At 41.1% G+C, this 12,858-nt stretch overlaps 1 protein-coding gene and 1 pseudogene across 2 annotated transcripts in view; both read left to right on the top strand.

Annotated features, from left to right (window-relative positions):
* The window catches only part of LOC125346230 (cytochrome P450 2C18-like), a 262,366-nt gene extending 250,828 nt beyond the window's left edge, over positions 1–11,538 (top strand). For both annotated transcript variants that reach the window (XM_048338619.1, XM_048338617.1), the window contains exons 7-9: positions 2,343–2,530; positions 9,335–9,476; positions 11,193–11,538. In XM_048338619.1, coding sequence (XP_048194576.1) covers positions 2,343–2,530; positions 9,335–9,476; positions 11,193–11,374 — 512 coding nt within the window. In that variant the 3' untranslated portion in view covers positions 11,375–11,538. The remainder of the gene's footprint in view (positions 1–2,342; positions 2,531–9,334; positions 9,477–11,192) is intronic.
* LOC125346249 lies at positions 5,634–6,270 on the top strand (annotated as a pseudogene).
* Positions 11,539–12,858: the final 1,320 nt, after the last annotated feature.

Here is a 12,858-nt window from a genome sequence, read left to right as displayed (position 1 = left end):
TACCCCTTTTGTATGGGAACTGGGACTTGAACTCAAGGGCTCTTGTTTAGGTATATATTTTTTAGAATTATATATTTAAAGTTATTTTTAAAGAATTGCCTACTCTGGGTCTTGCATTTGGGGCTTGGGTGCTGTCCCTGTACTCTTTTACTCATAGCTAGCAGTTTAGAAATTGAGCTACATCTCCACTTCCAGCTTTTTGGGTAGCTAATAGAGATAAGGGTCTCATGGACTTAGCTGCCCAGCCTTGATTCAAACTGTGATCTCAGATCTCTGCCTCATGAGTAGCTTGGATGATGGGTTTGAGCCACTGGTGCCTAGCTTGGAGCATATTTTGATAGTCAATAGTTTAAGTTTTACAAAAAAGTTTAATTTTTTTCATTAGTAGCTGTTTATTGACCAATGGTTTGACAAAATGTTATTTCAGATAGTCAGATAATTGACCAGAAGAATTCACAAACATTACACATTTTTTCCTTTAATAATGGGAAACGGCGGGGCGGGAGTGTGGCTTAGAGGTAGAGTGCTTGCCTAGCATGTATGAAACCCCGAGTTTGATTCCTCAGTACCACATAAAGAGAAAAAGATGGAAGTAGGGCTGTGGCTCATGTGGTAGAGTGCTAGCCTTGAGCAAAAGGAATCCAGATAGGGACAGTGCCCAGGCCCTGAGTCCAAGCCCCAGGACTGGTAAATAAACAAAGAAACAAATAAATAAATAAATAAATGGAAAAAGGCTAAAATGGAAAGGAATCAACCTAGTAGTGATGGCATTTGAATTTATTTTTCCATTTATACTTAAGCAAATGTTGGGAGGGTACACATCATTAGCCATATACCATTCTGATGTTCTTTGTCAGAATCCTATTGAAATGGTCATTCATTAAGAATGAGAATTGCTGTTATATAAATTGGAGTAGACTATTGGAAACAGGCAGGAAGCCTTTAAAAACCTAAACACTGAAGTGTAAAGATAACTATCCAGGCAGAGAAGTTGGAATTGTACCATGAGTGTCATAATAGAAGATTCATTATGTATGAACAGGCCAGTTTGTATTCCTATAATCACTATAAATTTCAGTATATTGAAGAGCTAAACATCAAAGGAGGCAGAGGGAGAAGGAAGCTACAACAGGAGACTCTCCTTGCCTAGACTATCTCCACATCACCACTTTTCACCCTCATGAATAAGGAGGGTAACTCAGAGTAATTGAGCTCCAGAGGTTCAGCTCTCAGAGGCATAAAGTGAGATAGAGTAACAGGTAGCTGCAGAGTTAGAAGGAAACACTAGTAAGAGTCCACTTAAATTCTGAAATCTTTTGTTACTTTAACTCTACTCTAGTCACTGTTATTGATTTCTCTATTTTTGTCTTGTATGCAAGATTAACTGATTTGAGGAGGGAAAGTGGAAGCATAGAAATGGTGGGACACAGGTTGAAATATTTTAATAGTGATAGTCAAACACTATATTGAAAAATGAACTACACAACTTGTTTTAGGGGCATGCAGAGGGATAGAAACTGGGAGAAAATGAGAGAAGTGACACAGTTCAAAAAGAAATGTACTCAATACCTGGTTTATGTAATGGTAATACCCCCCCCCCACCCCCATACATCATCTTTACAATAAAAACTAATTTAAAAAACCTACCTATAATCTTAACTATTCAAGTGGCTGAGATTTGAGGACCACAATTTGTAGTCAACCCTAGAAGTTGAATCTGAGCAACTTTAACTCCAATTAAAGAGCAAAATACTGGAACTAGAGGTGTGAGTCAAGCCAGCTGCAAACAAAAAAGTGAGCAAGAATACAAAGCCCTGAGTTCAAGGCATGATACACGCACACACACACACACACACACACACACACACACACACACAGAATGTCTGTGGGAGAATGAACATGAAAGAGGATAACCATAGGAGTTGCTAAGTGCATACATATACAAACATACATACACACGCACCCATATACACACAGAAAATGTTAGTACCACTCAGTTTTAGGTCACTGATTATTTAGATATAAAATGAATTTATGTTTTTTTTCTTTTAGTTTCTAGAATGATGGTACTGTTTGCCATTATATGAGCCACACATTTATGTATTGAAACATTCATTCTTCTACTGCATTAATTGCCCTGTACAGTAATGTATAGTGTGTAGATTTATCTTAGTGCCTGCATTGTAGTAGAGCTACGTGCATGATTACATTGTCATGCTTTTCTCTAATACTAAGTGAATTTACTTCCTTTGACAAACCTATGTCTCATGTGCTTGGCTTGGACTATGACCAAATATGCCATTTTTCTCTTATCTTACCATTTCTTGGATGCATCTTATCAGCTAAAGTCCAGGAAGAGATCGAAAGTGTGATTGGCAGGCACAGGAGCCCATGTATGCAGGACAGGAGCCGCATGCCCTACACAGATGCCACTGTGCATGAGATCCAGAGATTCGTTGACCTCATCCCCAACAATTTGCCCCGTGCAGCTACCTGTGACATCAGATTCAGGGACTATCACATCCCCAAGGTATGTGCTTTTTTTTCCCTTTGAATTTAGTTATCTTTCTGGACTCATGGTATGGTTTTAGTCCTCTACCATTAAAAGATGTAGAAAATGAGAAATCCATAGGGAAGGCATATTCTGGGACTTTGTTCTGTTTTCACTTTGGAATTAAAATAAATCTTTGTAACATTCTTTTAGCTGGTGTCTTCCAAATATGTTCTTTAACAATGTAAATATTTTCAAATATTTATACATACTTGCAAATAAATGATAAAAAAACTTGTCAATTTCTGAAATGTTTTTTAAAATCAGCTTGTCATTAATATATTGATTAATTGGGGAATTTTTGATATTTCAGCATATTGTCTTTCAATTCTTGCATTTGATTATGTTACCAGTGTATCTGGTCTTTACATTTTTTCCTATTACTATGTTTCCAGTGCAATGAGTTGCAATCTATTACTTTTGTCCTAAATAAATGAGATTTAAAATCTCATGATACTTGTGAACTTTTAAAAGCACCTCGATTCTCAAGCTGCACACTGGGGGCTTACTCCTATAGTTCTAGCTCCTCAGGAGGGTGAAGACCAGCCCAGAAAGAAAAGTCCTCAGTATTCAATTTCAAAAAAATCTCCAAAATCTCTTGCCAGAGGTGTGCCTCAGATGGTAGAATAGACACTGAGAAGGCAAGAGACCCTGAATTCAAATCCCAGTACTGACCAACCAAAACAAAAGTCCCACTCTGTGTCTGGCACATGGCAGTATAATTGACCTCATTACTTAATGACTTTTACCTAGCCAACATTATTATATTTAGTCATCATTGGTAATAATTTGTAGATTATTATGTAGTTTCTGTGTGCAAGCTATGTTATATGGTTTAATGCTTTATTTTCCAACTCATGTCATTTTCTTCATTTTAAGCTAAAATATCAAATTATGTCATACGTAAAAATCATATGACTTATACCTATGAATGGGGGTTTTATGCCATGCTTATATTCAGGCATGTATTCATTGTGTGGTAGGGTGAACTGTAGCTGTCTCCTCAGATAATTTGTCAGCTCCCTTTGAGGAAAATACAAATTCCATGTTTCCTTCTTATGTAGCAGTATCTAATCACCTTCTACAGCCAACTCACTAGGAATATCACATTAGAACTTCTTATTTCTGTCTATGAGTAAGTGATCATTGATCGGACTGCCCCCCCTTCACTTGACTCTCCCCATTCTCCCAGCTTTCAGTAATCAACATTGTCTTTTCAGCTTCTCACTGTTTGCCCTTATTTTCTTCTCCTTTTATTGTTTCAGGTCCTACATTTAAGCCCAGAGTCTTTCTTTTTGGTGATTCTGGTGTTTGAACTCAGAGCCTTGTGTTGGCCAGGGAAGTGCTGTCCTACTTTAGCCACACCTCCAGTTCTTTGTGCTTCATTTCCCTTTTTCAGTTTGTGTTGGATGCTGGCCTCAGACCACAATAGTCCTACCCATCCTCCTGTATAGCTTGGACTATAGGTGCACCCCACAATGCCTGCCTTGTTTATTGAGATAGGATATTGCTAACTTTTTTTCCAGCTGGCTTTGAACCATGATATACCCATTCCCTAGGTCCCAGGTAGGGGGAGCTTAGGCTTGAGACACAGTACCTAGTCATACATTTAAGTCTTTATTTCATTTTCAGTTGATTTCTATAACTGTTTGTTGATGAAGATTTTTTTTTTTTTTTTTTGCCAGTCCTGGGCCTTGGACTCAGGGTCTGAGCACTGTCCCTGGCTTCTTTTTGCTCAAGGCTAGCACTCTGCCACTTGAGCCACAGTGCCACTTCTGGCCGTTTTCTGCATACATGGTGCTGGGGAATGGAACCCAGGACTTCATGTACATGAGGCAGGCATTCTTGCCATTAGGCCATATCCCCAGTGAAGATCTATTTTTATTATTTCAAATATGTATAGTCAATTTTCTCCAATGCTGGCTTTTTAATAGAGTACTGAAACCATAAATATTCAGAATTATTACTGAAAGGTTTTATAGAAAAATGTGTATCTTGTCATTTTATTATTTTTAATGTTTAATTTTTTGCTAACCGTTATTTTTATGTGATTATCTGGTGTAATTCATTCTTTCTCATATTTTCATTTCTGAACTCATCTTCATCTTCTGTGTGTAGAGATCTTTGAAATATTTTCTGTAGTACTGACTTACTTGTCATGAATTCTTTTCTGTTTGTCCTTGAGGTTTATTTTTCTTTTATTTATTTATGATGGATAGTTTTTCTGGCTAGAGGAATATAGGTTGTTAGGTGTGTTTCTTCAGGTCTCACTATACATCATTCCGTATCCTTTGTTCTTAGGGTTCCTATTTTGAAACCTGTTATTATTCTAAAGGGTTTGCATTTGTGTGTGACACAATGTTTTGTTTTCAAGCTTTCATTGCTATATTTTTATTTTCTGTACTCAGTTCTTAAGCTATAATATGAATTGGGAAGTTCCTTTCTTGGTCTTGCCTTTTACAATCTTAAAAAAATTTCCAGTACTTGGTGGACATTTTCCCCAAGAATGGGGTAATATCTTCTATTTTATTAGGTATATGTTCTATGCTCTTGTTTTGCACCTCTTCTATGACCATACCCGGTTTGGGCCTTTACTGGTGTCCCAGAGGTCTAGTATTTTCAGGTCATACATTCTTACTTATTCCTTACAATTTTCTGGATGTTCTAATTTATTTATCCCATCTTTAAGATTCTAATTCATTATCTTGTCTTCATCTCTCCCTTCCCCTTTCCACCTCCCTATTTTCCTTTGTGACTCCCCGCTTTGCATAGTATCTTTTCTTTTTTGCTACTCTGACTCTTCTCAGTCATGAATCAAGTAGGTAGGCTTCTAATCCAACATGTTCGTATCCCTCAAGTTATTCTTCATGGACATTTAGTATCTTATTCTCCTCTGGTCAGATGTAATGTTTTGCAAGTTAAAATTACATTTTGGAAGTTATTTCTTTGAAAATATTTGTGGATTGTGCGGGGGAAGATATAGCCGCCTCTTCCCTGAACCTCCCCTTTGCCTCCGGACTTCTCTGGGGCCAGCAGCCGCCCGACCAGGGGCCCGGGGCCGCGGGCTCAGCCGACGACGACCATGGGCTCAGTGTCCAACCAGCAGTTTGCAGGTGGCTGCGCCAACGCGGAGGAGAAGGCGCCCAAGGAGGCACCGACGGACGCCGCATGGGCGGCCGAGGAGCCGCAGCTGCTGCAGGGGGCCGGTGGCACCTGTAAGTGGTTCATCGTGCTCATGGGGTTCGGCTTCCTGTCCATGACCGCCCGCGCCGGTGTCGCGCTCGACCCCCCCGGGTGGACGTCTTTGTGCACCATAGTAAGCTGCACATAGAGGGTTTCCGGAGCCTGAAGGAGGGTGAGGCTGTGGAGTTCACCATTAAGAAGTCTGCCAAAGGGCTAGAATCCATCGAGTCACTGGGCTAGGCGGGGTGTTCTGTATTGGGAGTGAGAGACGGCCAAAGGGCAAGAACATGCAGAAACACAGATCCAAAGGAGACAGGTGCTACAACTGTGGTGGTCTAGATCATCATGCCAAGGAATGCAAGCTGCCACCCCAGCCCAAGAAGTGCCACTTCTGCCAAAGCATCAACCACATGGTGGCCTCCTGTCCACTGAAGGCCCAGCAGGTCCCCAGTGCCCAGGGAAAGCCTGCCCACTTTCGGGAGGAAGAAGAAGAAGAGATCCACGGCTCTGCCCTGCTTCCTGAGGCCCAGAATTGAGCTCTCAGAGTCGGGGGCTACTCTTGCTAGCAGGAAGTTTCAAGGAGCAGGCATCAATGGGCAAAGTGGAGAAAGTGGGGATAGGGTGGGTTGGCGAGTAGCTGGCACTGCCAGGCCGGGTTTTCCCAGCATTACCCCATCTCTCTCTTGGTGCGAGGAAGGGGTGATGCATAACTCCCTTCATGATCTATCCCAATTCAAGTGAGGGACTTCGGGGGAGCCACCTTTGAAACCTGTGTGCTTTATATGATAGGCTGCACCCCTCGCCCCAAGTCTCCAGCTTCTAAAAATGACCCAGATCGTCAAGTTGTTCTTTTTAAAAACGATGTATAGTGTTTCCCCTGCCAGGGTGTGCAAAGACCAGCAGATCAATGGGCTCAATCCCTGAGGTATTTAGTACCTTGTGTGGGAGGGCCCCTCAGAAGCAAGGCAGGGTTTGGGTTTTTTGTTTTTATTTTTTATCATTTTGTTTTCCCTCAACATCTTGTTTCCTCATCACCCTATCTTGAGCCGCAGTGCTGGGAGAGCTGTCCCATGCATTGGGTTGTGATGACAGGCAAAATGGGTGACTAGGGAATAGCTGCAGCCTGGCTGCTCTAAGCGTCCTCCCACCCCTTTCGGGCCAAGGTGATTGTAATTTATTTGCTCCCTTGGATAACTGCACCTTGGGTTCTCACTTCCTCCAGGATGCCAAACTGCACTATCTGTGTGAATGATGTATCTTGTGCATTTTAACTTTTTTTTCTTAATATAAATATTCTGGTTTTGTATTTTTATGTATTTTAATCTTAAGGCCCTCATTCCTGCACTGTGTTCTCAGGTACATGAGCAATCTCAGGGATAAGTGGGCAGCAGCTCCAGGTCTGCACAGCAGGAAGACTTTGTTGTTTTTATCACCATGGAGAGCAACCATTTGGAGTACATAGCCTATTGAACTACCTCATTCTTGCCAATTAGAGCTGGGTTTTCTGCCATAGGGTCCTCTTGAAACCCCCTCCACCCTTGGAAATGTTTCATGGGAGACTAGGTTTTTAATTGGGTTGCCCCATGACTTGTTCTCCTTTTGCTGGGAGAATGGAAATTAGTCTAAACAGGAAACTGTGGTGCAGAGAAGGTAGAAGAGGCTCAGAGAGGAAGCCAAGGTTAGTGATGACTGTCTAATCCTAGGGCTCTGGGACTTTTTTTCTTTCCACATAGCAAATCCTTTCCTAAACTAGCCTGAGCTTAACCATGCACATAAATGTATGCGTATTTCTTTTCTAAAAAAATGGGAATTGGGCCTTTCAAAAGTCTTGGCTTCCAGGCAAACCCCTAAGTGAGGGCCTTTTTGTAGCACCTGGAGCCAGTGTCCTGCCCTGCTGCACAGTGGTTCCTAGTGTTTATGTTAGCTAAAGGAGAAAACGGGGGTTTCGTTTACATGCTGTGAGATCCCCGCAAACCTACTTCACTGAGTCGAAATGGGACAAATACAATAGAATGCATTGGGTGATGTGTGTCTGATCCTGGTTTCTTGTCTCCCCACAAATGCTGCTCCCCTCTACTTAATTGTATCTGTCTAGGCTTTGTAGGACTTTACTGAGTTTTTGAGTTTGTAATTGCTATGTGGCCTAGTTTGTGTAAATAATAATGTATGGGTCTTTCTCCATGTTCTTTTGGGGTTTTATTGTTTACAAACATTTAGAATTGAGAAAAATAGCCAAAGCATCTTTGACAGAAGGTTCCCCACTAGACAAAAGGATCTGAAACTAAGTTGGGGAGGACCTCTTCTAAAGTGAGGATCTTGAGCCATCATTTTTCTTTTATGCCCTCACTTCTCCTACTTCCCATTTTGGACTAGATCTTTTCTAAAAAATAAGCCCTTTTCCCTACCCTTTTCTCCCTCATAAGAAAACCTATGTGCTCATACACAGTTATTTTATGTGACTTATGCAAAGATTCTGAAGCTAGGGCTCCACCCCCCACACATACACATCCACGTCGTTCCCAACCTGAGTCCATTTTTTTAAAAAATGTGATTATCACCAAACAAGACACTTGTGACCAAATCTACTTGTTCTGTAATAGTAGAGAGAAACAATTGGGGCTTTCCATGTAGAAACTGGGGTCAGACGACCAGGAAACAGAATGTGAATGTATGTTCAAGTCACTCAGGAACTTGTACACAGGTGCAAGAAAGTTATGTCAAAGTGGTCACAAGATTGTTTAATAGGAGACAGACGAATGTAACACCATGTTTACTGCTAGAAACCAAAGCTTTGTGAAAATCTTGAATTTATGGGGAGGGAGGGTGGGAAAGTGTGTACCTGTCTGTCCTTTCTCTGATCCCTGCAGACAAAACTCCCTTGGGCTTTGATGATCCCAGCCCTGGGGTGTTTTATTTCATGATTGATTTTGCTGTACCCGAGTACTTCCTTTCCCCTTTTCTAATCATTTTTTTTTTTGTGTGTGTGTAACACATGCTGACTCTTCCCTTCCCTTCTTTTCATGGGAAAATACAATGAATAAATAAATACTTATTGGTACTCAAAAAAAAGAAAATATTTGTGTTTAGAATTGTAAAGAAGTAGTATAAAATTGTTTTTAAAATAACATAATCTTATCTGAGTATATTGGAAACCGTGTTTACTGGTATTGGAAGAAACCATCATCCATGTGAATTCTGTGAAAACTGGAGTCATCAAAGCCCACAATCTAGTGTCTGCATTTGGTGATAGTGGAGATTTCAAAGGTGTTTTCGTTGGGGGAGTACTGGGCTTTGAACTCAAGCAAGCATTCAGACACTTGAGCCTCCCTACTAACAAGATTCAGAAGGTTTTGTACTCTAACTTCCAAGGATTCAGTCCTTGATCTGCTAATACAAAGCACAATAGCAAAGCTGGGGACATGGTCTGTCTCAAACTCCTCTCAGTTATTACTTGGTCTGCCTATGTGGAAGTATCACTGCTGTTGTTTGTGTCTCGGGTTCCCCTTTGTATAACACTGACCTCATTGGATGATTATGTGAATTCTATCATTTCTTGCCATTGCCTGAGCTCTTTAGTGCATGCCTATCTGTTGTTTCCAGGGCACCAACTTAATAGCATCTCTGACGTCTCTGCTGCATGACAGCAAGGAATTCCCCAACCCAGAGAAGTTTGACCCTGGCCACTTTCTAGATGAGTCTGGCAACTTTAAGAAAAGTGATTTCTTCTTACCTTTCTCAACAGGTAGTAAAATATCATTTATACTTTTTTTAATCAGAGACAAGATAACTTTAGGAACATTTTTTGTTGTCATTAAAATGGGGACGTTTAGAGGAGATACAGTTATGTTCGTTATAAGTACATTTCTTTTAGGTCATTGTTATCCCTTCCCTTCTCTCCCACTTTTAAGGTATTTTTTGAGTTATTATCCTGCTCTAGTTGGATCTGAACCACAAAATCAATCCTAATCCAATCCTCACTCACCACCTGAGAATCTGAGAGAATGTCAACATTTGAGACCTACTTGAGCTTCCACAATGCCTCCTCTGTGGCCAGTCTAGTTGCTGTTTGTACATCACCTGGAGGACCACCCCCAGTGCACAAGTTTTTCTGATCATGATCCATCCTCATTATGGGTTCATGTTAGTGAGGCTTTGCAGAATGTCTGAAGTAACCTCCCCAGTTTGAGACAGAGTAGAGGCTGATTGAATTCTCCTTCTGGAAATGTCATGGAGCTACCTAAGAGCTCTCCTTAGAAGTGAGATTCAGACTTCCTGCCCTGAGAAAGCTACCTAAGTTAACCGTTTGAGTATCTCTCCTATGCTGTTTCTCACTTTTAGAATAAGGCCTGGGGACCCAAGCGCCCTAGAGAAAACAGTGGGCTCTAAAGGTATGCACACCTGAGTTATGGAAGCATTTCACTGAAACCCAGTGAGACTACTGCTGTGAGGGAAGAAAATATGGGTTTGCCAGGAGCTAAAACAGTGATTGTCCACTTCTTTCTTTTTTTCTTTTTCTCTTCCTTCCTTTATTTTTCTTCTTTCTTTGTTCCATCTTTGCAATCATCCTTCCTTTCTACCATCCCTGCTTCCCGCCCTCCTTCCCTCCCTCCCTGCCTCCCTCTATCCCTCCCTCTTCCTCTCTCTGTTTTTCTGCCTTTCTTTCTTCATTCCTCCCTCCCTCCCTCCCTCCCTCCCTCCCTCCCTCCCTCCCTCCCTCCTTTGCTCCCTTTCTTACTCCATTTCTATGTCTCTGTGTCTGTCTCTCTGTCCATCACCCTGTCTCCTTTTTTTTATGGAAGTCCTAGTCTTGAACTCAGGACCTGGGCACTGTCCTTGAGGACATTACATAAACCATAGGTCCTGTCTTATTACCAGGATGATGAGTCTTAAAGTTGATGGAATTGGAGATGGGGGAGGAGGGACCATGCAATGTGCTCTGTGGGATAGAAGGAGTAAGATTAGAAGCTGGGCAGGGAACAGAATGTAAAAGGCCAGGAGAACCTATTTAGGCCTTTTCTCAGTAGGACAGATAGAGGAGTCCCTTCACTTTTTAAAGAATCAGAGGTTCACATTTGAATGATCTTGAAATTATACTCAGGGCCCATGTTTGTACATTTTCTTCTCAGCCTTTCTTCCTTCAGCTTATTGGTCTATAAATGTGACTATGTTTCTAGACATATATAGATGAAAACTTAAAGTGTTAAAAGAACAGTTTTAGCATACGAATAGTTATTGAAGCTGTAATGTAAAGCTGTTGAATAAAAGATGCCTGATAAAATGTGATATAACACAGGCAGCAAATCTGTATAGTCTGTGTCCATCTGTCTATCCAACTATTATTTCTGCTGTCCTGAGCTCTCCACCTGTGTATGCAAGGGTCACCAAATAGTGAATGCATACTTTTGTGAACAGCTCAGAAATGACTATTTAAGGAGAGACTTCTGTTTTTATTTTTCAGGAAAACGAGCATGTGTTGGGGAGGGTCTGGCCCGCATGGAGCTGTTTTTGTTCCTGACTACAATTTTACAGAATTTTAAGCTGAAATCCTTGCTTGACCCAGAGGATATTGACATCGTCCCAGTAGCCAGTGGGTTTACTCGAGTGCCACCTTTGTACCAGCTCTGCTTCATCCCTGTCTGAGGAAAGGCAGGCTGCCTGGAGATGTCTGTGCTGTCAATGGTGGCTTCTGTTCCATGGAGGACATTGCCTACTTCCTTCCCAAGATTAGAGAACCCTTTCCACTTCCAGTGCCTCATGATCTGGTGAACTGGCCTTTAGGAAATAAAATTTCCTGATGCATTGAACTAAGCTGTAATACTTGTGTTGATTACTTATTCTAATCCCTATCAAAGGCTCACTATAAATGATTAGCATATGACATTGCCACTTCTGCTCTGCTTGTTCCAAGAGAAAGGCTTCATTAAGTGCTGGTCCTGTAGTTGGGCTTCTTTGTGTATAAAACACATAAGAAATAAAAAATGAGACACCACCTCTAATCCTCTAAGATGGCCAGTACAAAATGAAAATTAAAATAATGAAAATAGAAAATATTGACTATTGGTGAGAATATGTAGAAATTAGAATTGTTGTGCTTATGTTGTTGTTGGCACTGAGAGCTTTGTACCTGCTAGTTGGTGTTCATGTCATCAGCTGTTTTCGTTGCAGCTATGTCTGTATATGTTCAGGATTGCTGGTCTGTGACCTGCCAGTTTTCTACTTCTCCAAATAGCTAGGATGACAGATGTGTGCCATGATGAAAGAAAAGCATTATTATATTTAAAGTAAGCAGAAGCAAAGAAAAGGAAGCTCAGGTTTGAAATCCATGAAATTCCAGTGGGAAATCAAAATAAGTAACAATATGAAACACCAGAAGTTGATTATATGCAATTAAAAATCAAGAACTGTGTAGATAGTCCTATAGAAAACAAGAGAGAAAAGACATTTACTCATATCAGAATTTTAAAATGCCATACTGTGTGGCACCCCTGGCTCCCACCTGTAATCCTGGCTACTCAGGAAGCTAAGGTCTGTGGATTGAATTCCAAGCCAGCCCAGGCAGGAAAGTTCCTGAGATTCTTAAATCCAATTAGCCACCTAAAAGCCAGAAGCAGAACTGTGGCTCAAGTGGTAGAGGACAGCACTCAGGCAGGCTCTCAGTTCAAGCCCTAGGACTGCTACATATGCTGGCATGGAAAGGGCCGTGACTACTGATACCAGGAATGGTAAGAATGTAATGAATATTTCAGGAGCAGAATATGATAGTGAATAATAAGCTACATAGGTTGTTGCCCTCACCCCAAATCCCATAAAGATGAACAGCTCTTTATGCACCAAATAACCTTCAGAAGAACAAAGGAAAACAGGTGAGAATGCCTAATGTCTACTTTTAGTATAGCAAAAAGAAGTCACTCCTCTAGTCTCAAGAGGATGGAGGAAGAATTAAGGATAGACCTAAGGTTTGAAACCTAATACTAAGCCCACCATGGTGAAAGCCATTGACAAGTTGACCTCTGTTTGTATCCTGGCACTGAGAGATTAAGGCCCTAGTACTGCACTAAGTCTTGGCAGTGACAGCCTTCACCATTCTTCCTCCACCTTCTCAGGTGGCAAAGCATGAGAGAAAA

The sequence above is a fragment of the Perognathus longimembris genome, chromosome 2 (assembly GCF_023159225.1).
Source record: "Perognathus longimembris pacificus isolate PPM17 chromosome 2, ASM2315922v1, whole genome shotgun sequence".
Taxonomy (NCBI): domain Eukaryota; kingdom Metazoa; phylum Chordata; class Mammalia; order Rodentia; family Heteromyidae; genus Perognathus; species Perognathus longimembris.
Note: the sequence above shows the minus strand (reverse complement) of the source record. Positions and strands in the feature narration are given on the sequence as shown.